The following is a 24,870-nucleotide window of genomic DNA, read 5'->3' on the forward strand; positions in this document are numbered from 1 at the left end:
GGAGATGACAGGGTCTCAGTACTCACTGTAGGGGACACACTCATACTGGATCTCCAGGTACTTGTAGGTTCCTGGGCATGGGTCTGGGAACACGTCCGACCCCGCTACCACCACACACTGGGTGCGGTTATTACACCTGTGAGAGTAGACAGACGGGGAAGAAAGGGAGAAAAGAAAGAAAATGGAGGAAGTAAGTGATAAAAAAATGACGAGTGCCATTGTAAGAAAGACAAAGAGAAGTGGGTACAGAAAAAACATCTTCAGGCTCTGAAAGATTGAGAGAACGGTAGGGAAGGGAGTAATTTCACACTAGACTAGATCATGTGACAGCTGCACCCGAGGGGAGGTGGGAAACAGAGAGGGAGGGAGGGACGGAAGAAAAGGAGTGGGATGAAGGATAGAGAGAAGGAAATAGGGAGGGAAGAGACAGAGAGAGGGCGAGTGACGTAAGAGGTTCCTCTCCTGGGGGATTGTGAGTGGGAGCAATTAGAGGTGAGAGAACAGGGAAGGACGACAGGGGCTAAGGCAAATACTCTACACCACACGCACAAGGAAAACATTCATATGCACATACCTATATCTAAACAGCATCGCTGCATGCCTTCTCACGTTTTCACAGCCAGAGAAACAGCCAGAAGAAAAGATACACGTCCTCACACACATGCACTCACTCATTCTGATCACATAATCCTTCTCTATCCAGGTTTTAGCATTTCTCCCCTGTGCTGTCTCTCACTCCCTTCATATCTCAAGTCTCTGCTGAACTCACTCTATCATCCCATCATTTCTAGCAGTCGCTCTGCTTCCTTTACCCCCTTATTCTCCCCTACACCCCTCCCCACCCTTCCTCGCTCCCCAAGCTAGCACCCTGTGCCTCCAATACATGTGTGATGGATAGCAGGGAGAGCAATTCCATTGATCTGAGCTCAGAGGAAGCAAATGCTGAGCGCAAACACAGAGAGCAGCTGTAGGAAGCCCCACAAATACTCTTGCAACAAAACATACACATTCACATACACACACTCTCGCACGTACAGTATGCGCAACTAAACACACACACACATACACCACCATACACATGCATGTCTCGCCAAGATGCAGAGGCGTTCTGCACAGGGACAAGGATGCTGAGTTCAGTATTTCACACAATATATCAACACCACAGGAGGAAAAGTAGGAAATTCTGGACAAATAGTTGTAAAATAATATCTTATTTCCTTGGCCAATAACTGGCTCTGACTCGCTACAAACACAAGATCCAAACAGATCGATAGTTACCTCTGTGACATAATCTTAAAGGCGTCGGGCAGGTAACACTGCACATTCTCCATCTGGAAGGGGTCTGCGTCACAGATCTTGTCATCGGTGCGGCCGTAGTTGGCTGTCTCAATCATGATGACATCACTTCCAGGGCAGCGCAGCTCGATCGGGTAGCCTTCACATGCCAGCTCTCGACGCATCAAGCCGAAGGGCATCATTGACCGGCTCAGAGCTGGAGTGGAAAGAGCGAGAGAGGTAAAGTTATTGATAATTCAATGAATCTTAATACTTTTAGGAGGCACTTTATTATTTGACCACATTGTAAAAATGATGTGTAGTATTTGACAAGAGCAGGCAGAATGAAAGTGGTTCCTATTGTCCTCATGTAAAACACAAATGAGCTATTATCGACTTGCCTTCACTGAGCAGTAATGGTTCAGTACTGTTGAAGCACAGCCTGGCAATCCAGTTTGAACATTGGAACATCACAGATACATATTGGCATGACATTTGCAGCTACAAGCTTCTCCAATAAGATATCGCACCACTTGTGAAACAAACTGTGAGAGCTTCAAATGTTAACAAACTCCTACTGGGCAGCAGCTTATCATACTCATCCCCACACCAAAGAAGAACTGTTTGTCCTTCCCAGCATCCTTTAGTCTATTCCACCTCAACGAGGTGTCAGAGCAGCACCTTAGGGTTCACTCTGAATAAGAGAGGAAGTCATGCAAAGAACAAGCAAAGAAAGAAAATTTGTGTATGTGTACACCTTCACCTCTGGTGTGTACACCATTTGCACAACAACTGCTGTTAATCAGCCATCTGAGAGGCAAGTCAATGCACTGCTGAGGCCAGCAGCAGGGCTCTGTGTGGAGAAGAGTCAGCAGGGACAGCAGGGTACTCAGGGTTAATCGCTGAGCCAGGCTGAGAGGCATGAAAGAGGGCTGCAAAGAGGTGTGAGAGAGACACTTGTTGTCTTTCCAGCTCTCTCTATAACTGAATTCCTATCCAACGTCTCCTCTATATTCATCCTCACAAACACACAAACACAGACACAGAGACACACACACACACACACACACACACACACACACACACACACACACACACACACACACACACACACACACACACACACACACACACACACACACACACACACACACACACACACATAACAAAATGGCTGCCAGCTTTATAGCTTCCAGCACAGGTGGAGACAGAGGCACAGAAACAGAATAGAAGTAGAGGCAAGTGATCTGGCAGTAAAGGTCTCTGTGGCATTAAAGGACAGCCAGTGTTTCTCTGTGCAGAGGCTCATGCCAGCGACTATGAGAGCTGCTGTCCATGGTCCTGAACTGACAAAACTTATTTTGAGAGAATAACATCCCAAGTGTTGGAGCTGCATCAGCAGACAGCTCTCCATCTACCAGTCGATGCAGAGCTGTCCGCTGTCCTGAAAGAGAAGGCTTTAACTGAGCTCTCCTCTCTATTGTCACTGGGGAGGACAGGACACATATTAGGTTGATGGTGGGCATATTATCAAATCTAAACTGAGCAGTGCTTGAGCCACTTAAGCAGGCTGGAGTTTAGAAGTTCTTTGTAAACTGAGGCTCTCACTGCACAGCATCCCCCCAGAACAGGCTCAGCAGCAGACAAGGGCACTGAGTCAGCCCCTCTCTCCCACTTGTGTTAGTGCTGAAACCCACAGAGCGGGGCTGTTTTCCCTTCCTGACACTGAGCTAGGACTGCTTAGGTTTCAGCCACTGTCCATTCAGAAGGAGTGCCCATATGGGTCAATGTCAATGTCAGTCATCCCTGACATGCTCTGCAGTGGTGCGCTACATGATTCACTGCCATCGGACTTGCTCATATTTCTAAATGCCACCCATTTATGCAGCGAGGACTTGAGTTCAGTTGTGTAACTAACGCCATTAAGGCTGAATGACTTGCACAGACAGACTTCAAATCTTTTATGCCTCGCCAGCATGCAGTGCCAGTGCCAAATCACAAAGGCCTAGATGCAAAAGCGCATACTAATTAAAGCACACGGAGATGCAAACAGCAGGCGAGGCCAGACAAACAAATCCACACACAAATGCAAAAACCCACACAAACAAATTAGCACATGCGCAAACGTACAGGGCAGACGAGTGTGCACGTTCACAGTCAAGTACACACATACTTGCATGCATGCATGCATACACACATACATACAAACACACACAGTCCTGGTGTCGCAGTGAGATTACAATGCATAGTGTCAGTGTGTGGCCTTGTTCCCTTAACTACCCTGTGGTGTAAGTACACAGCAGCGTACAGCTGGCCAGCAATTAAAACCACACAGTGAGCCAAGAGGAGTGTAAAACTGAAGGGGGCCACCAGGAGTGATCACACTCAGTCCACTTAGCCCCTATCAGAGGGGGCAGACCACACGTTAAATATACTTTACATACCAAAGATGCTTTATACGGTAACTATAACTGCCACGCCATTGAGCGCTAATACAAATATCTACAGTGGAAGAGCTCAGGGCTTGGGCAAAACAGCCCCTCCATGGGATTTTAATTTAATTTCTTGGCTATTGGTTAGCTTAGTTAGTAAAAGGCTGTTTTGACAGTTCAGAATAAGTACAGATATTCTGCACTTTTTTGATCAATAATGAGCCATTTAATTGCTATAAGTTATGATGATCAGCTTGTGTTTGTGCAAAAGAATTTCAGCTTGTTACCATGATTGTTATGTCTGATATATTGCTTGTAGCTCCCCCTCAACTAGATATTGACATGCCAAGTGTTTATTTAGTCAAACTGAGCTTACACTTATCAAGAATGGTGTGTTTGTGATGTGCTTAAGGCTCAAACTAAATATAAAGAGTCTATTGAATCACAATGATGCAAACATTGAAAAAAAAAAATCACCAGTCCCTTTATACACAGATTGTTAGGTATGAGCCTAAATCCCTTATCTTGTGCAAGTATTTCTTTTTCTGGCCCAGCTGTTACAGTATATATTTAGCCATAAATTCAGCACAGCCATTATTAAGCCAGTACACTTTAATGGTGGCAGCAACCATGATAACTAGCCTATTTCTGGCACCCCTTCAACTCTTTACTTTTGTCATAGTGTATCACATTTCACACCCTCATATTTCACACCTACACTGTTTGACAAGTTCCAGGTTTAAGGTGAAATTCACCGTGTAAATACAGCAAGATGTACCTCACATACCAATTTACGCAGAGATTTTTGAATGGCAAACAAGTGTGGGACTTAACTTCAATGGATCCAGTGTGTGTGTGTGTGTGTGTGTGTGTGTGTGTGTGTGTGTGTGTGTGTGTGTGCGTGCGTGCGTGTGCGTGTGTCAGCCAGATGGCTTGAGGCCTAGCTGGAGCTGGGGCTGGCTCTGAGCTGAGATGAGATGAGCAGAGGATAAGCTTGGACTGGCCATGGGCTACAATTGTCCTTCACTCTGCAGGAATCCATTAAGGTTTCAGGGTCTCTTCAGCCAACACACACAGATGCACACACATACACACGTGGCCGTTTAGTCATGCCTATCAGACTCACTCAAGTGTCTTTCTTAGCAGCAGCCATATGTATAGGTAGATCTAATCCCTCACTGTGAGACTATGACTCATCTCCCCTGATATATAAAACAGTGTTAATATCTGTCATCCACAAGAAATGGTTACCAATTGTCTCACATATTGATAATAAAAGACAAGCTGATATGCATAGACGTGGCAGTGTTCAAAAGACAGATCTCTCTCTCTCTCTCTCTCTCTATCTCTCTCTCTGGTCTCTCTCTCTCACACAAACGCAACGCACGCACGCAACACGCACACACACACACACACACACACACACACACACACACACACACACAGAGACAGGGGGCCTGGTGTCACTCCAGGGCAGCTGGTGTGAGTGGTTGAAGCGGTTGGCGTCATAATAGAAGCTCCATACAAATTAAGAGCAAGAGAGAGAACTGATTGGATTTGACTCAGTATCCTCACATAGTAATTAAAGCCTGAGGGTGGATAGATGTGTGGACCCTCAGACAAGAACATAATATGGCTAAAAAACTCACACACACTCATTGTTTCTCTACCATTACACACACAAATGTTTGCCAAGATCCAACAGCATTTTGAGATAAGGAGACATGACCTACAACCAAGAGTTGTGACCAACAATCGAGAAAAGAAAATCTGGTTTGTTACAGCAAGCGTGACTGAGAGAGTACATTTAGAATTCTAAAAAGTTCACAGTATGAATAGACATAGAAGATTTCTCTACATTGAAACTGGTGCAAAAACGTTCTATCATCAGCAGTGTGCTTTCAAGCATGAAAGCACTTTGATTTCAACATCTTTGGCAATTTGACCTTGGACTGTGTTATCACAGACATTGTATAGCGTGCTTTCTCAAAAATAATTGTGTGAGAAGGTTTGGCCTTGCAGGTAGCCAGGGACTGTGATAGGAACTTTGCAATGGAATCACAATAATATATTATACTTGTGGAGCTTTGTGGCCCTAAGGCTTACTTGTTAGCTGGATGGCTGACTGTCTTTCGGGGGCCGACATGTGATCAGCCCCTAGCCCCACTGTCTGTTCCAGCAGTCATTTCCTAATGTTACTCATTAGCATAGCACTGAAGCAAAGTGCCAGAGAACATTCTCAACAAGCAGTAGTTGAGACCTGGGCATGCTTCTGATGAGATGGGATTCTTGTTATATCACTGTCCCTAAAATCAACTTTAAATGGCATTAAGGCTAATAGATGAGTATCCTCTTTTTTTTTTCCCAGACATAGCAGTGGAATATTAAAGTATACTGCATAAATCTACATATGCCATCGAATTCAGCTCTGGCCAAACAAGCTAACTCCATTATGAGTTTCAAGTTAGTTCTTTAGTAAAGGTGGAAAAGAAGAAGAAGTAATGTTACAGTCATTGGACAGAACTGAGAGGTCTCAGTGACGGGAATCCCTCTCTAGCACAGAATAATCCCGACCAATTTCTCCAGTACTTTATCAGCTTAGAGCTGTATCTTAGCGACTCATTTAGCACAGCGAGTTAGCGTAATGACTCGCTGGAGCATGGCCTGTCACCACAGACAAGCTGAGGCGATGCGGCCAGAACTGTCACATCTAGGCAGCCTTCAAGCTGAGGAGTTGTGACAAAGTGACATCCTGAGACAAACCTAAAGGCCTAACATGAGGGTGGGGTGGGGGCTGTTTGAGCCTGTGGGGCAGTGTGTGTGTGTGTGTGTGTGTGTGTGTGTGTGTTTGTGGATGGTAACACTGGCCTAAAAGCTGGGATGCTATCTTACTTCCTCTGACTCCTCCACCTGTCTCCTACAGGCGAAGGAGACAGAGGAGAGGAGATGAGGAGCGACTGTATGGGGAGTCACCGGTAGTGCTATAAGGTCAGAACACAAAGCAGCGCCAAAATGACACACATTCACTGTGATGGAGCTGAGTAAAGCCAACACACAGGGAAGGAGAAATGGAACGGCAGAGAAAATTAGACAGGGTAACAATAGAAAAAGACAGAAACCATCAACCTAGATGCTGGCATAAGATGAACATGACGACCGTTCTTTGCAGAGGCAAGGTCACTGACATAAGAGGAGTGAGGCAGAAAGATTTGTGGGAGAGAGGACCTCCTATTGTTCTGTTCCACTCAGCACAGACAGCTCAGCAGCCAAGTCCTCTAACTGAACTGAATTACAGTACAGCCCATAACATTACATCATTCATAAGAGAATTTAACATGGCCCCATTGGAAATGGGATACACACACCCTAATGCAACCCATACTCATGCATTTGCAATGATGCACAAAAGTATTGCAGGCAAACACACACAAGCCCTAAACTCCATCCACCCTCAACCTCAAGAACTGTGTGTGTGTTGATAAACTTTGCTGTCGGGGGAACTAGCAGGCATAGCAGAGAGATTAAGACAAGCGGTTAAAAAGCCACTGAGACAGAGCAACACACACACAAACTTGAGGAAGGAGGCGAGACGGGACGTGCTCATACTGTCAAACCACTTCATTGCTGGCCCTGGCGCCTAATTATGCAATAAAAGCGCCTCAGTGGGGGGAAACAGCATAGCCCGAAATAAAAATCAGCCTGCCTAAAAAAGTAGGAGATTCACCCGGTGTAAAATATTCCCCCTCATCTCCCCAGGGATGGGAGCTGTGCTACAGGCCCAACACAACTCCATTCTGTTCTCTGTTCCCAGCACATATCACAAGAGGCAGGACAGCAGACAGTGAGTCAGACCTAGATTCATATAAACATTGTGGTTGAGTAAAACTGCAGGTGATGCAGGGAAACAGCCACAGGGATGTAGGGAAAATAGAGCCGAGAGAGAGAAGCAGAGAGAGAAAAGTTAGGAAGGTGGTGAGAGACTGAAGAGAAGAAAGTGATACGAAAAAGGAGGGCGTGTGAGAAATAATGTGTGAAGGAGAGTGGGGGCTGAGCTGAGTGAGTACCATGCAAGGCCTGCTGTCAGAAAGATGTGTGTGTGCATTTAGAAGAGTTGCAAGTCGCATCCAGAGACCAGTTAGGAAAGATAAGTGTCAAAGCCCATCCCTGCCGCTGCATTAGACACTTAATTAACCTCCTTTTACGCGAAGCCAAAGGCTTGGACTTGTTGACAGTGTGTGTGCCTGTGTGATTTTTTTTTCTGTGCATGTTTATTAGCTGATCGATCTGTTTGTAAGTAGGTATCCACTGTGTGCAGCATTTCAGGTGCTCGGGTACCTTGAATTTTTAAATCTGTGAATTAAAATTGCATTTCAATCTACTGAATCTCTCCTATCCTTGTATGCTATCTTGTTCACATGCAGTGTGCACGCAAATACTGCATGTTTCCTCCTCTTTCTTTTTCACCTCAGCATCATCCCTCGATCCCTCATCCAATTTCATTCACCCGGAAACTCTCTCATTCACCCTCCCCACCTGTCTTCTTCACCCTCCCCTCGTTCTCTCCATGTCTCCATTCCCCCCTCTTGTCCTGACCCTTTGCCTCCAGTTTTCCCCTCTTTCCTTCACATCCTTTTCTCCTCCTTCACCCCCTCTCACAGTGTTACCAGCCTTTCCACTCATCCATCCCTCCTCCAGTGTTTCTTTCTCTTCCCCTCTGTACACTCCCTGCCCCTTGGCTGCCAGCCGTAAGCTGCTGCTGGTAATTATCAATCTGCAGTCCCAAAACACACGAGAAGCAAATGCAAACATTCTCGAGCTCATGACATGCTTTAACACACGCACGCTCGCGCACACACACACACACACACACACACACACACACACACACACACACACACACACACACACAGTCCTTCATGGCTACAAAGCCTCAAAGTTATGCAGCTAGGCCCTGAGAGAAAAGAGGCAGCTATCACACGACTGCACAAACAGGAACACAGTCCCCAATCCTTTATGTAGGAGCTTGTTTGCGGTACACAAATCAATGTACACATACTAACATACACTGACGCACACAACTACAAGCAAACACAAACACACAAACAAAATGGGCACACACACATGCACAAACACACGTACACTAACACTGTGAACGAATGAATAAACAGAAAAGCACAGCCCGTATACAGGCGCAGACACATGAGAGCAGTGTGCGTCATCTTCAAAGGGAGGTTTAAAAGAACACACCGCCACTCCGCGCCGGCCTCTCCCTCCTTCTCCCGCCCACCCCGACTACCAATATATGTTCAAAGGCCATCCATTAACCTTTCACTCACACAGGCCTCTCTGTGATCTACTGCTCTCAGCCAAGGGCTTTGAAGAGCACAGCAACCCCCAGCACCGGGGAGGGAGCAGAGGAGGTAGCAAACGAGAGTAAGACAGAAAGAGGCAAAAGAGAGTGAACGGAAAAGAAAAGGATGGAAACAACTAGAGATGTGCCCTGTTAACAGACTTTAGGCAGAGGGTAAGGAAAGGAAAAAAGAGCCAGGGGGGTGATAATTGAGGAGGAAGGCTGGATAGACGTGTTGTAAGGCGATGGGCAGAAGAGGAACAAGGTAAAAGAGAAGGTGGGGAGGCTGTAAGGAAGAGAGAAGGAAAATGATAGCAGTAGAGGGAATAGGAATAGAAAGAGGGAAGTCTAGCAAAAAGACGGGCGTTTAAGGGAAGGAGATCACGACGCAGGAAGAGAGGGAGAAATATCTGAGGTGTTAGGGGAGAGAAATCAGAGAGATTGGAGGAAAATGAGCGGCGAGTGTTAGGAGTGAGAGAAGTGAAAAAAACAGACTGCTCCTAGTAAAATTAGGAGGCAACAAAAGCCTGAAAACACACGAGAGGCGAAGAGAGAGAAACTGGAAAAAAAGGCTTTACAGCAGTTCTTTATTGTAAAATCCAGATGATACGCAGCAATATTCACAAGCTGCTAGATTGGCATTTAGTATCGGTGAAGCCTGTGGATTTCATATTTATGGCAGAGAAAAAACCATGGTAAAACACATTTAAAAAGGTAATTTTGAGACACATTGAGAGCATTTACTTGTCTCTGTAAACACATACATACAGTAGCCAGTTCTGATGGACTCTGTCTATAAAACACAAAGCTACTGTATTAGTAACTTGAAAATGCAAGTTGTCTGTTCTGAATTTGAACCAACGTAAGTCATCTGTCCATCTATGATTCTGAAACTAAAAGTTATGTCAAAGGAAAACGTATCTAGTGAAAAAATACCTCTAAGGACACTTCCCAAATGAATTCAATATATGATACATAAAATAAAGAATTCAGCACAACCTTAACAGCAGCAGGTGCAGCACCTAGGAGCATTGAGAAAAGTGTGACCCTCATTGACTTGTTTGAATCTAATTGGTTATTTTAGTGTCACCTGATTCTGATCAGCCAGTACCGAGTTTCTTTTTTATTTTATTTTTTATATATCCTTTGCGTTCCACTTCCGTGATTGCTCTGGTGCTGCAGGAAATTCCACCGAATGCATGTACTGTATTTTCCGTTTCCTTCCGCTTTCTTTGTGTTGGAATTTTAAATTTGGTAGATTTATGAGGACTATTGTTGACTGATCCTCAGATCTCTGCATGGTAAATTGAGACAGCTAGCTAGACTATCTGTCCAATCTGAGTTTTCCCTCGCACAACTATTTTGCAGCAGCTCTGTGCGGAGTTTAGCACCGCCCATGACGATTCTGATTGGTTTAAAGAAATGCCATTAAACCACAGCACGTTTTCCTCCCATCCCCGAATACTATGTGGAGTAGCCAGACCCTCCTTCGGCGCGCTTTGGAGGAGGGTTTAGCTAATACCATACACAACTTCAGTGCTCTGCCTGAAATATGCTCAGTTCTTCAGACCTATCTGATAGGTACACAAGTGTAGAGCTTAGAGTTTACACAACACACATTAAAGCAATATGCTGTTCAGCAAATTATAACAAGAAGCCAAGTGCACATAGCAAGGTTAGTGGCACTACTGCTTTATTGCCTCCTCTCGAGATATTATTGCTACAAGCCTGTCAGAGAATCAATTCTTATGAATTAGTGAGTAGGTTGCAGTTTTGAAAATATCATTTTAATATTATTGTATTGTGGGACTGAAAGTCTACACTCTCTGTGCAAAAATGTAATTTTGGATGTGCTTTCAAATCAAGTATTTTCTTATGATCTTTACTAGGGTCGAGCAACACTATTGCCTCATTTCCACTGCATAGCTCGACTCAACTATGGTAACAGGTGCTTTTCTCTATTTCATTTTCCACTCATTTTCCCCCTCAGTGTAGACGGGATTTTGAACTTATCGCCATAGCGATGCTGCATAAAACTGCTGGATTGTTTCATTGGCAACGATGTCTGCACGTCAATTGTAATATGTAATAGCGTAGTGTATGGCATAGTTTTGTGGCCTGCCTTTTATTTATTTATTTAGGGTGAGTAAATAAAACTAATTAAGTAGCTTGGCTTTTTTTAAATGGTGGCTTTGTGCAGGATGTCCCGTGTCTAGTGACTGTTCTCTTTGACCAATCTGTGGTCCTCAGTGTTTTAACTCCACTTTCCAATATCGGTTCAGCTCGCTTGGAACCTCGACCGAGGCGGCAGCAAAGAAAAGTACCAGGTACCAGGTACTATCCACAACTTTTGCTAATGAAAAAAGCAAAAAGTTGAGTTGAGTAGAGCCATGCAGTACCATGCAGTGGAAATGCAGCATTAGACCGGAAATAACTGTCAGGTCAGTCATAAAAAAAGCATCTGGCTTGGAAAGGCATAGTGAATTCTTCATGTGGCCCTCCACGAAAAATAACTACCCACCTCTGCATTATGGAAAGCAAAATACTGCATTGAGATCAGTCCCCATTCAGACACTGTCACCATCCAGGAATAGTCGAGAGACTAAAGCACTTTGTTGAGAAGATGTGTAAAAACAGCTAGTCCCCCATCCTTAAATAACAACTACCGTTCAGGGGAAAAGGCACAGAAAAAAAGCCGGGGAGAGGAGGGGAAGACAGATAAAAATGTCTGCGTGTGCACTAAAGGACCAGGGGCCTTTCCACGCGACTGATCTGAGAGCAAAGGCTTAAATGCAGGGGAGATGAGAACAGATTCCACCAGTCAGCTGGCGCTGGTGTCCTGATACAAGTGGCACACACATTCTCATACACAAATGCTCACACACACACACACACACACACACACACACACACACACACACACACACACACACACACACACACACACCAATCTGACATGTGAACACACTCACGCAAACACAAAAACACACAGACTCTTGCACTTACACATTCTAGACTCATGGACATACTCTACACACACATACAGTGTGTGTACATGCTTGCATATTAACACAACTCACATGCATTATAGACTGAAAAGTCGCAGGTATCCTTATAATGATCTGGCTTCCAACACTGGTGCACATCAAAAGCCACACATACTCACATGCACACATTGATGCTTGCACCATGCTAAATGAAAGTTCCGTGTCAGGGCTTCATCACGTTCGGCGCAGCTGCCTGCAATGCATTCCACATTAGGCAAACCTAATGGGCTTTCAGAACAACAACGCTGCATAGGAAGGGTTGTACAGTCTCGAGCATTCTTTGGAATCAGCGGGACATTCTGTTTGTCAGGGTATTCATGTCCGTCTGTCATGGAGCCTGCCAGGCCAGGCGGGCGGAGGGGCTTGGTATATGCCGCTAGGAAGTTGGAACATTACTTTATTTACCTAGGTTAGTATGAGCTTGCATTCACAGATGAAAATTTCACACAGCCACTGCATTTAAAAAATAAATGGAGACTTGCATAGTGAATTAACAAGATAATAGGGCAGGTGAGAGAGGTTTTTGGGACAGAGCAGTGAAGAAGTAAGTGTGCAAAGCTCATGCTGGTTAGGAACATTTGCATTAACGAGGTAGTAACAAATGTGTGAGTGTTAGGGGTAAATATTAGAATGTGCAGCCAGGAGTAGAGTGAGGTTAAAGCATGGCAGATTAGTCAGGACACCGAGGAGGAGCAGGGGTACACATTAGACTGTGAAGCCATGTGTGATGATCCTGCAGGTTTCCAATTGAGCTCTGATTAGCCTGAGAGTGATTTCAGCAATTCTCGTCACATCAAAACCCTGCCCTCTTCCTTTAAATTCTCCCTCCCTTGCGCTTTTTTTCTATTCTCTCCTGCTCCTCTGGTCACACTACAGTAGAATAAATAGAATACATTTCAGCCAAAATTCAGCTGCCAAAATGATGAGCACCAAAGAGGTGTGGGTGTGCATACGCATTTGTCTACGTGCATGCCTTTTTGCCTGATTCGATTAGAAATCATTGTTTTGTATCACAATTGTATTTTAAACTGCTTATCTTTTTTGTTTCTAACATGTAGCACTTTGAGATCTCCGATGAAAAGTGCATTATAAATTAAATGTATTATTATTATTATTATTATTATTATTATTATTATTAAAAAGATTTTCCTAATTTCACCAAACCAAATGTTGCGTCTGTACGTTGGGGCTGAATACAGATAACAGTCAATTGATTATTAATGCATTATTAATACCCCCCAAGTGCCAAGTCACACAAATAGTTGAATTATTTTCACGCAAATGTGCACACCCACACACAAACACAAAGCAACACAGCGCCAGAGGCAAAATGTGCCCGGTGGAACACAGCGTTACAAAAGCAGCCAAATTAAGACGGAAAAAAACAGCACCTACTTAAATTAGATCTGCACCTGGCCAATCAGAGCTTACAGTACACAGAAGGAAAGCTAAAAAACCAATGCTGACACAAGCATACACAATCACATTAATTAATTTTAACCTCCTTCCCTCAGTTTCTTCGTCTCCTCCTGCTTCATCACTAGCCCCGCCCTGTGGCTACAGTGTCTCTACCTAATGCTCCTCCCCCTGCTCATCCTAGCTGTCCATCACCCAGCGGCTCGTTGGCACATAGCTGACTGAGTGCATACAGCAGATGGTGTGCTGCTGTCTGTGTGGCAGGCCACTAGCAGGACACCCAACAGCCCCTCCTTTGCCCTCCTTCTCTCCCTGCAATCCTTGCTCTATCACACACACACACACACACACACACACACACACACACACACACACACACACACACACACACACACACACACACACACACACACACACACACAAACAACACACACCCCTCCAGCATCACTTCAGCCCAACCAGGTCACCTGCTGCTAGACATACAACAGCTAACACACACACAAACACACAAACACAAAATGAAATATCTTATGGTACATGGCACATTCAAAGAGGTCACACATATGGCACCATTACATGCACGGATTCCCCCTTATATTCTTGCCACGCTTCAACTAACATTGAGATGACACGAAATGTTATTGACACTCACACATACACAATCTACCTTGCTCACAATCTCTCTCCGTCTCCTGTAGACAGTTTGGTTAATCAAGTGCAGCATTTCTAGCCCGGTCAGCAAGTCAATATACTTACAACCTCCATCACGTAGCTGACATATAAATATTACATCCTCATTTGAAATAACCTGGTCAGGTCAGTTACAGCCAGCCAACCCAGCAGTAGCTAATGTGCTTATTACAAGCTGGCTTAGTTAAGCAATACACAATGATACCTATTGTTTAATAACAACAACATTACTTGTAATGTAATGTGACAAAATACCACAACATTTGTAATATTTATTACACACCTGGTGAGGATGGAGCAACATTGCTGAAAGCAACAGCACAGGTGAAGATGATCCAGACTGCTAGAGCCATGTTGGAGGCTGACCAGGGGGCAGGGCAAAGGGTGGTGCTAATGCGTAGGTGATCCTGCAGAAAAAAAGAGATAGAAATATTAGAGAGGTTAGTGCCTCATAAACAGATGTAAGTGCCTCATAAACAGTTGTATGTAACTGTATGTCCATAAAGAGGAATTATTCTAATGTACTGTTTTGCATTCTTACTCCTCTCAGTATAGCAGAGGCTCCCCCTGTGGTGGTCAGGTATAACGATAAGACAGGGAGATCTGAGGCCATTTTGTGCAGGATGGCATGGCAACAGCTGTTACCACTATCAGCTCATCACTCCAGTGTTTGAACGCTTGATTGAATCAGACATGCTACATATGTTTTGGGGCTGTTAATGGGGCTGTATTCAACAACAAAAAAATACATGTTTTTTTATGTGTGTGTGTGTGTGTGTGTGTGTGTGTGTGTGTGTGTGTGTGTGTGTGTGTGTGTGTGTGTGTGTGTGTGTGTGTCTTTGCGTACGGGCATGCACACAAAGCGAGACGGTGAAAAGCAGTGACTCAGTCAGCAGTGCCGTAGGGCTCACACATCTCATTTCCTAATGAAATAAATCATAATCTGGAACTTTAGCTCTGATTTTTTGACAGTAGAAACTGCTCTACCCCTGCAGGGGCTGGAAGACAGAAAACAGTAGAGACGGTATTGTTAGAGCTAATACTCCTCCTGCTGAGCTTGCTGATGAAACAGACAGATTGGACTGCGTCTGTCTGTATCTGTGTGTTTGTGGGTGCAATTTCTTTTTTTGGAAGGGGGTTTAGAAGATTTTCTTTGATCTCGCCAACCCTCTATACCTTTTATTGAATTGATCCTAACAACTTATACTGTAGGAGGGCATACTATAATAGATTAAGCATGCATGCACTCTCTTTCTCATGCACACAGCCCTAGCATTTTCAGCTAACCTACGAGTAGTAGCAGCTCAAACTCTACAAATTGAGTTAGGTTGACAAGCCAAGAGATCTTTTCAGTGACAACAAATTTCCAATGTTAGCAAATGTGTAGTTTTTACACACACACACACACACACACACACACACACACACACACACAAATTATGCACATTTGTTTCATTCATAAAGTCTGGTAAGGTTTACAGATGCTGGATAAAGCACAGATCATTTAAATCTTACTCTGAAAATATTTAAAGGAAAATTCTAAGTAAATAATCGGGACAATAAGTAGTAAAATAACACTAATATTAATTTAAACTTTACATCAGACATACATTAAGTTAGACACTTATTTATAAAAAGTGACAAAAAGTCAATGCATATTTGTAATCTTTTGTGTTTGCTCAACAGCACAAACGTCAACATGCAGGCATGGCCAAGCTCTCTTCTCCTGGCAGCCAATATGGCAGGTACTGAGTGACTGGGTGGCTTCACCCCCTCTCTTCATCATCACTGATTTGGCTTCCCCTCCACCTCTCCAGCCCCTCCTCTTCCTGACCTTCTCTGATATTTACCCTCCTCCCCAGTGGCAACGCCCGGCCCGCAGCCACCAACCTGCCAGGGTGTCGCTGTGTGGATTAGTATGTTGGATGTCGTAGAGTGAGAGAGAAGGGGAGGGCAAAGAGCACACACACACAACCTCTGCACTAGTGCAGCCTGTGCCTTATTTTGAGTTTGTTTGCAACCACGCTCTATGACCGGAAGCTGAGAGAAAAGGACACGCTCAGAGGGAGGGCAGGAGAGATAAAGAAAGAATAGAAAAGCAGTAAACAAATAGCAATAGACATGTGATGTGGTACTGTAGAAGTCTTGGAGGCACTGCTCTCTCTTACAGCCTGTCTTCCCCCACCCCCAATCTGGCTGTAATATTAATGGTCAAAAACTGATCCCCTCCTGTGCAGTGACAGGCCGTCGTTTTTTTTTCTCCAGCTTTTGTGGTTTTAATAAGAAAAATCTGTCTTTCCGCTTGTTTCTTTTGACTGTGCTTCTGTCTGTACATTTCAACAAAAGCTCTCCTGTGGTCTCAAAAGATGAGGTGGGCCAGAGAAAGGGAGCAGGGAGGGAGGGAAGGCAGGTTGGGGATTGAGGAAGGGTGGGAGGGTGGGAGAGAAAAGTGCAGGGTGGATAAATTGATTTTATTTTGTGACAAAAAGAAAGCTAAGATTACACAACATTCTGTTTCAATGTGGTAGGAAGGGAGAACAGAAGGAATAGAGAAAAGAAGGATATAGTGTTAGCTAAAATGAATGAAAAGAAGAAACAAAGGAATTACAGAACAAAGGAACAACAAGGAAGAGAAACTGCTGAAAATAGCTAAGTGAGAATAGCAAAGGAGTAGTAAGAAATGCCAAATGAGAATGCATTTCTTCTGCCAGTGTCTATGAGTCAGTGTGCCTCTGGGTGGAGGAAGGTTAGGAGTTTGTGGAGGGTGTGAGATGGGTGTCTTCACCCTCTGTGCTCTCCCTACATGGAGGATGTTATATGCCCGAGGCCAGAGGCTGACCTTTTGCACTGATCACATCCACCATTATTATCATCACTGTTTCTCTTCTAATAGAGCGGAACATCATATCCCTATAAGACTAGAGCCCACAAAATGAGAGAATGGACAGCAATTTTCCTGCACTGGTGGAAAGGTGAGGAAGGCGAGCAAAAGAGAAAGTGGGAGGCAGGGCAAATGACATGTCAGTTGTATCAACACAAAGACATGCGGCTGTCTAAACGACGCGTTGGCGGAGTTACACTTAAGTGCACAGTTTGGTGATCTTGTTTGGGATGCTACCCTCTGTTTCATCAGCTATTAATTTACAGGCTGCCTTGATCCAAAGCAAATAACCTCATTATCCACTTCTATTGGATCATTACGATAATCACCATGATCATTAGGATCCGTTTGCTTGAGCAGACTTGCTCATTGAGAACAGGGTGTCACAAGTCACAAGGGCTACTGGTAAAGGCTGTGTGTGTCTGTCACGAAAACCATTCATGTTTACCCCATCACGCAAATCATTTCTGTAAAGAAGAAAGAGGCATTTAGAAAGATTACCCAACCAGAATCCAAAGGAGGGAGAAAAAAAGAGTTTAAGTAGACAGTTTTTGCTGCAAATTAGAAAAGCTGGTGCAACTCTCCGCTTTAGGCTGTTTACCCCCCTCCTCCCCCAAGCCCCAAGTATGATAAGAGTGAGTCGACTCAGTGCATCTGTGACTGGGCAGCCTGTGGTCAGAAGGCTACAGATCCACACTGCTAATTGGACTAAAACTGCAGCTTTAAAAGTAAATATTCTACTGAGAGCCTTCAAAAGATACTTGCGCACAAAGTTCTAAATTAACATTTCAATATATTTGATGATGAGGTATGTTGTATATACAAGTGAAAATCATGCAGGGCAATCGGAAGCAAAGTGGGGAGCGGGAAAATGCAAACACACAAATGTATTTGGATAGGAAAACACTCATGATTGATTTAAAAATTTGACATAACTTCTGACGGTCTTTTGCTTCATGCAAAGAAAAGTCTTTGCATCCTAAGATGAAGCACCAGCATTTCCCATGCTATTAGGACTGATGTTTATGCCTCAGATGCTTCAACAACAAATAGTTGGTTCAGTGGCAAAGCTCCCGCTATGAAGGAAATTATTGCTTCCTAGCAACTGACACAGTCGAGCGTGCAAAACTGAATGGCAATCACATCTCACTTACAAATCAGAAAGTGATGCAAACAGCTGCATTAAATATTTGTAATCAAGTACAAATTCAGTTCAAATAAACTTCCAACATCCACTGGAATAAATCAAAAACAAGTACTTTTTTTACAAGTACTGTTGGGAATTTGGCCTGAGACAGGCACTTTATTTCAGAGGAAGGTGTCACTAGACTCAGTGAAGGCTAGCCATGTAGTATTAGGGTTTGATGAGACTGCAGAGAACGACAAAAACGTATGCTTCGCCTGGGGGCCTCTAAGTAATTCTCCCTCTGACTCATCGGTGCTGAAGCTTTGTCACACTCGATACTCTTTTGTACTCTCTTTTGTTAGGCAAGAGGGAGCAATACAAGGAAGTGTAACAATAAATGGGGATGAGATAAAATTCATTAATTACTTCTTCACCTCCATAAAACTAATCACTCGCCAAAGTGAATATAATTATCCTACTTTTCCTTTTGAAACGTAACAGACATACCATGAAATATCATTACCATCACCATCTGTGATCGAGCTTTGCTGAGTGGGAGGCTGTGTTTTTACTGTCAAACCTGCCTTCCACGATGCTGAGGTATGACAGTCGAATTTAATTCAATGATTATTCAAATTAGCCAAAGTGATGATTTGGACACACTTCTACTTGCAGTGTGTGTGTGTGTGTGTGTGTGTGTGTGTGTGTGTGTGTGTGTGTGTGTGTGCACATGTGTGTGTGTGTGTGTGTGTGTGCGCATGTGTGTGTTTGTGTGTGTCTCAAAAGCCCCTATTAACAGTGTGCATGGAATCAGATAACTCTAATTATGAGAAAGAGTTTGCTTCAATCACTGTGCTGAAAGTGACATCAAGGGTAATGGCTGGCACAATCTGACACCATTATCTATTGAATTTAAACAGGAATATTCCTTTTAGTATTTAATGTCCTAAAATCTTAACTGGAGAAATAATACAATTCTCTATGACTTGTACAATCCCACCTCTGTACACAACAGATGCCAAAACAAGATCAAATCAATGTCACTGCAAAAAAATTATACCAGCTTGTATAAAGCGCCATCCTCCCACCCCCTTCATTGTTATCTTCCAGTTGGGCCTATCACTAATCTCCCTAATCCTTTTTGGTGAGGCTATCACTAGCAAAGACAACATAATAGCATTAGATATTATTCCCTCACAACAACCTGATTCTATTACATTTGCATTGATGCTCAACAGCCCACACGGTCTTGGTCATAGAGAACTGTAATGTTAACACTAGAGCGTTCATTCAGGATGGATAATTTTGTTAAGATAGCAGCGACTACACAAGCACATTCAGGTCAGATCATCCCAACACTTCTCCATTTACTGGGGTAGGTCAGTTAAGGCTGGAGCTGTGGTGTGGTAGTATCTTGCTGGCTGCAGCAGCAGGGCTGTTTATATAATGACACCATTGTGCCGGCTGTGTGCAGATGGAACATCAGAGCTCTTGTAATGGCCTGTGTATTAGGGCCAATGTGTTTGATTACTGACTCAGGAAGAGTGGGGATAGGCTGTGTAGTCAACAGGGAATAAGGCTCCTTCCAAAACAGCAACCCAGGGAAAAAAAAAGACCTATTTGAAGAAACAGAAGGAAAGTGGAAGAGACAAAAAAACAGGGAGAGACTTTAATGGAAGTGTGCTATAAGGGAATGCAAATGAGACAAGGGAATCTGCAGAGCTGCAGAACACAGCGGAGGGATATCAAACAGGGCTAGTGTGGCTGTCAAAGAGGTAAAGGCAAAGGGAAGGGGGGAGAAAGAGGGAGCCCCTCTCACTTTATTCAATAGACACCCCTGTATCACTTTTTCCTGCTTCAGCATCCGCCCTCGGCTGCAGCTCTCCACAAAGCCCAACCTACACACCTCCTCATCTCTAGAGTCTACACTTTAAGCAGTATGTTTCCGAAACAGTAGTAGTTCTACAAAAGAAAAGCCTATAAAGCAGCTAGTAAGAGTCCAATATTTCTGAGTGACAGTTGTAAATGCTAATCAGAGTGCACAAGTATCTGAAAGGGGTTGACTGTGTGTGTTAACAGGGCTTCATCTGTGAATGAGTGATAGAGATAGTCTGCCCCAAGCCAGCCAGCCAACAAGTCAGTTTGTTTGTCAGCAATGACACAACGCAGGAGAGAGAACGTGCTCCCCAGCCTGGTCTTCAGTTTCTCCAGTGTGTCCTGTGATTTATAGCGGCGGCGGAGAGCTTGTCACTGTTTATTATTACTGATGCAACAGGAGGCAATGCCACCACCCATCAATGCTTGCCCTGTGATGCCCGCCACAGCTGCCAGAGGAAGTGACCTCAGCACCCACCTGTCTTCTAACACAAACACTGGCTGCTGCCCCGCTCTAATGGGCTCTAATATCTTACAGGGATGGAACCTCTGACCCAATTTGTCAGCCATCTCTTAACCAATCACCAACCAGTGGAAAGATAATACATCAATTCAGTCTGAAAATTGCAATTTGGCCATGACAAAGATGAGATGTCAATTTTTGTCAATGTTAAGAAATCTATTTTTAACACCTAGAAGAAAGAAAGTTGAGCAGCACAATTAGTGCCACATCTGTCTGCACTGAGACATAACTTCATCTTGTTTCTGGCTTTTGACTTTTTCCTCTCACACTTTCTCCTCCATTTCTTTTCCCTTGCGTCCCAACCTCCCAGTCAAATTAGATATACTCCATATCACTCAACCTGCGCTGTCAACTTTGTCAGCATGAGTTGCGTCGCAAATCAATAGGAGGAAATGAATAATTCACTGTGACCATTAAGTCTACACAACAAGAGTGATAACTGCCGGCCCTGACATTAATCTTATGAGCCACCAACAATGGATTATGATATAACATGATAATGTAATGAAATTGTCCTCTCTGGTGAATCTTGCTCCCTCCCGCCCTTTGCATTGAGCTGTTCCCAGATGTCACTTGGCTGTGACTGGCAGGCTGCCACCCCAAGTGCCTGTGCACCGCCAGCCCCGGCTAGATCCATCTTCATTAAGGACAGAAGCGCTGTGAGTTGTGTGTGTGTTATTATCAGTGTCTATTAATCTGAAAGCTCCAGCAGGGCAAGGCCCGCCTCACTGTTGCGCTACGGTACATCATAGCCAAGCATACGCTACGATCAAACACACTACAGATGAACACCACACAGACAAACACATGAAACCTTTGCATACATCCACATACACACAAACCTTTTACACTCCCGCCCATCCACAGCTCTCTCTAATAACAAGCAAAGAAACAGACTTAAACAATGTGCAGTGCAGTAATGCATGCTCACTCCTAATTGGGGATAATAGACAATTATAATGTGTGGAAAAAACTCATTTGTAATTGTTTAGCTACTATAGTCACTCACTCAAGGCAAACTGTAGACACCCACTCTTACAGGAAGTGTTGATATCAGTGTATGGTAACATGCACATGATCATGTCTTGAAGCAGTCACATACATGTTCACCAACATGCACACACTCACACATGTACACACACAGAAGAGCCCATCGGGGCGCCACATGTGATGTTGACCCAGTTTAGATCTGTGGCACAAAGTAGAGCAGGGATTCAGAACAAAAAGAGACAGTGACATTTAAAAATAGGTTGACATTCTTTTCATCTCATTGCTGAGACCCATACAATGAAAGTATCCATCTTTTGTGTCAGTGGCATCATCAACTAATTATTCTGTCACATCTTCAACTTGCCACTTCAGAGATCTGCTCTCTAAACAGGTGAAGGTTTGGTTTCAGTGAAGCTAGTTTGACTCAAGTCCGACAGACTAAAAAACAAACTAAGACGTATACACTTTAGGTTAGGACAGTTCAAACAAATTGATGGTTCTTTGCTTCATTGTTGCTGACAATAACTACTTTTATCTAACTATTTGTATCTAATTAAGGGTGAAGTGTATGAGGCGATGTAATTGTGAGGTGAGCCGAGTAGTTGCAATGTCTGAGTGTAATGTACTCATATTGTGTTTTGTATCTAACTTGCCCAAATGAATGGTTTCCTCCTCTTTACTTAATATTAAGTTTTAACATAATTCATTCCTTTCAATGCATTTGGTTTAAAAAGTGTGCCTCAGGCTGCTTGTTGAACATGAATCTGACATTGTTATTGTGCTGTGGTGCATTCAGGGTTTGTAAGAATGCTCAGGTTCCGACAGTGGATAAAGAGCAACTTTATTATTTTTTTGAGGGGGCTTTTCCCTTTATTTTGAGGTGACAGCGGATAGACATGAAAGGGGTAAAGAGACAGGGGACGACATGCAGAAAATGGCAGCAGACCGGATCCGAACCCACGCCGCTGCAGGATTCAGCCAACATAGGGTGAACGCTCTTACTGGGTGAGCTAGAGTCATATTTTTTCAGGGTCACGTTTGTTTTCAGGATTTGGATTTCTGACAAGATAGCTTAAGAGTGCTGTTTATTAGCAATACTCGTAATGTCAGAGAGTCACACTAGCATGTAAATGGCCCACACAGGCACAGAGCAGTTTGCGTTATGACCAGCTCAGCGTATCTTTCTGGCCTGTAATGTGAGCGCACATTAATTAAACCTCAGATAAGTGTATCTGGATTTTTATCATCCCAGTGCATTATCTCATTGTGAAAGCTGGGCATTTCCAATTTAGGGAAACTTTAGCAATTCAACCAAACTCTAACTTAAGTGAATTTTCACACAGCGAGTAGGACCAAATGCACATGTCGGAGTGACCTGTGATGTGCAACGATGTGTGTGTGTGTGTGTGTGTGTGTGTGTGTGTGTGTGTGTGTGTGTGTGTGTGTGTGTGTGTGTGTGTGTGTGTGTGTGTGTGTGTGTGATGTATCTAATTTGATAGTAGTGACCCCAATCTGCCTGCCAAGGTTATCCAGCTCTAGCATGGGCAGAGTGGGCATCAGGAGATTCTGACACAGCAGGCCTGGCTGACATGCCCCAATTCTAAAACATGGCTGTCACTCACATCCTCTCTTGCTTCGTCCCACTGTCTACCTTCATATCTACTCAGGAACAACAGGAGAGATAAAAGCCTACGTACACACATGTATGTCCACGCAAACATAAGCATGCAGTGGTCTTATTCAGTTAAATCTCAACTTAATGCTGAAACCCCCTCATTTATGTATCTCTATCTGCTATTTAAAACAACTAAATCAGTGACAGATACATTAATAGTGTGTGTATAAATAAGTCTGAACAGAAATGGAAAATATAAACCGTTGACACTTACTAGGTAAAATCAAGTCTCAGGCACAACAAAAGAATTATCACACAGCAGCCTTTGCATTAGTGTATTGCTCAGCTGTCTGGGAAACAGACAGGTAAATGTTTGACACTAGCATGCACATTTGCTGAAAAAATAACATCTAGAAGCACACAGAGAGCCTCAAGCTACTGTATGTTTGGAACTACCATTGCTACTGAAATGATTGTATAATCTCTCTGTCTCTCTAGCTCTTTTCTCTTGTTTTGAACAACACACGTAATCACACAAACACACAAGTGCATGCAAACATGCTGTGAGATCCTGGAGGAAGGATGGGCGATGGTGGTCTGATTATTAGAGAGGAACAGTGGGAGACACAGCCCAGAGCCCAGAGCTCAGGGCCTCCGTCAGTCAGGCTGTAACAGGTGCTGCTTTCCACTGCCTGCTTCTGTTAATTACCAACAGCACGATGCTGGAAACGCTATGCCGGGATCCACACCAGGTGAACACCCATTAGTGCATGGAGAGGATCCAGAGGGTCTGTGCCGACCGCCTCCCCCCACTACTGCTCGTAGTCTGCAAGCGTACACACAAAGAAAAAGCACATCTACACTCCCATGCATTCAATCCGCACACACTTGTTTTTCAGTTATGCGTGTTATGGTGTAATGTTTACCCCTTGAGACATGTACACCCAGACAAACCCCTTCATATGTGCGCGCACACTCACACACACACACACACACGGCTCTGCTGCTACCCACACTTTCTTTTTCTTGCTTTTCAAGTACTCGTTTTTCCCTCCATCTCCTCTTGTCCCTGGAGGCCTGAGTACATCATTTCATCGACACATTTCGTTCTGGTCGGTGGTCTCCATGGAGCCTCTTGTTTCATGTGACCTTTTTCCCCTCCGTTCCGAGAGTCTCGGGCGTCTGGTCACTCTGAATCACTCCCTCCTTCTGCCTTTGTTTGGGTAAAAAGGTTCGGTAGAGAAAAGTGATCCAAGCGCATAAAGAGAGATGAATCAACCGACATCTCATGGCACCTGCTGCTGCTTTCCAAGTGAAGGATAGTACTGTTTGTACGAATCCACCTTAGCACCCCTCCCCCTCTACATATCTATCTTCAGCCTCAGCTCTCTGCCCCTCCATACTCCCCACCGCCCCTGTTTTGTACTCACATGCTCCCTCCATCCCTCTGCAGTTCTCATCCCATTTTCACATCTCATCATCAGATCCCAGTTTGCTTCATTCTCATCAATAATGGAAGAGTTTTTGACTTGGTGCAAATAAATAACTCTGAGCCAATCAAGGGGGTGCTTGCACGCATTCCACCAGCTGCTGTCAGCCAATGGGAAAGGAGCTTTGGTGGCTCAGATGAGATCAGATGTGAGTTGTTGC

At 44.0% G+C, this 24,870-nt stretch overlaps 1 protein-coding gene across 6 annotated transcripts in view; it reads right to left on the reverse strand.

Annotated features, from left to right (window-relative positions):
- The window catches only part of adgrl1a (adhesion G protein-coupled receptor L1a), a 96,177-nt gene that overhangs the window by 40,697 nt on the left and 30,610 nt on the right, over positions 1 to 24,870 (reverse strand). For 4 of the 6 annotated variants that reach the window (XM_039824842.1, XM_039824843.1, XM_039824844.1 and 1 more), the window contains 3 exons: positions 14,494 to 14,617; positions 1,279 to 1,492; positions 27 to 136 (listed from right to left, as the gene is read on the reverse strand). In XM_039824842.1, the coding sequence (XP_039680776.1) occupies positions 27 to 136; positions 1,279 to 1,492; positions 14,494 to 14,563 (394 nt within the window). In that variant the 5' untranslated portion in view covers positions 14,564 to 14,617. Of the gene's footprint in view, positions 1 to 26; positions 137 to 1,278; positions 1,493 to 14,493; positions 14,618 to 14,751; positions 14,885 to 24,870 lie in introns of those variants that run through there. The other 2 variants (XM_039824840.1, XM_039824841.1) reach the window with 1 other exon arrangement.

The sequence above is a fragment of the Perca fluviatilis genome, chromosome 15 (assembly GCF_010015445.1).
Source record: "Perca fluviatilis chromosome 15, GENO_Pfluv_1.0, whole genome shotgun sequence".
In the NCBI taxonomy this organism is placed as follows: Eukaryota; Metazoa; Chordata; class Actinopteri; order Perciformes; family Percidae; genus Perca; species Perca fluviatilis.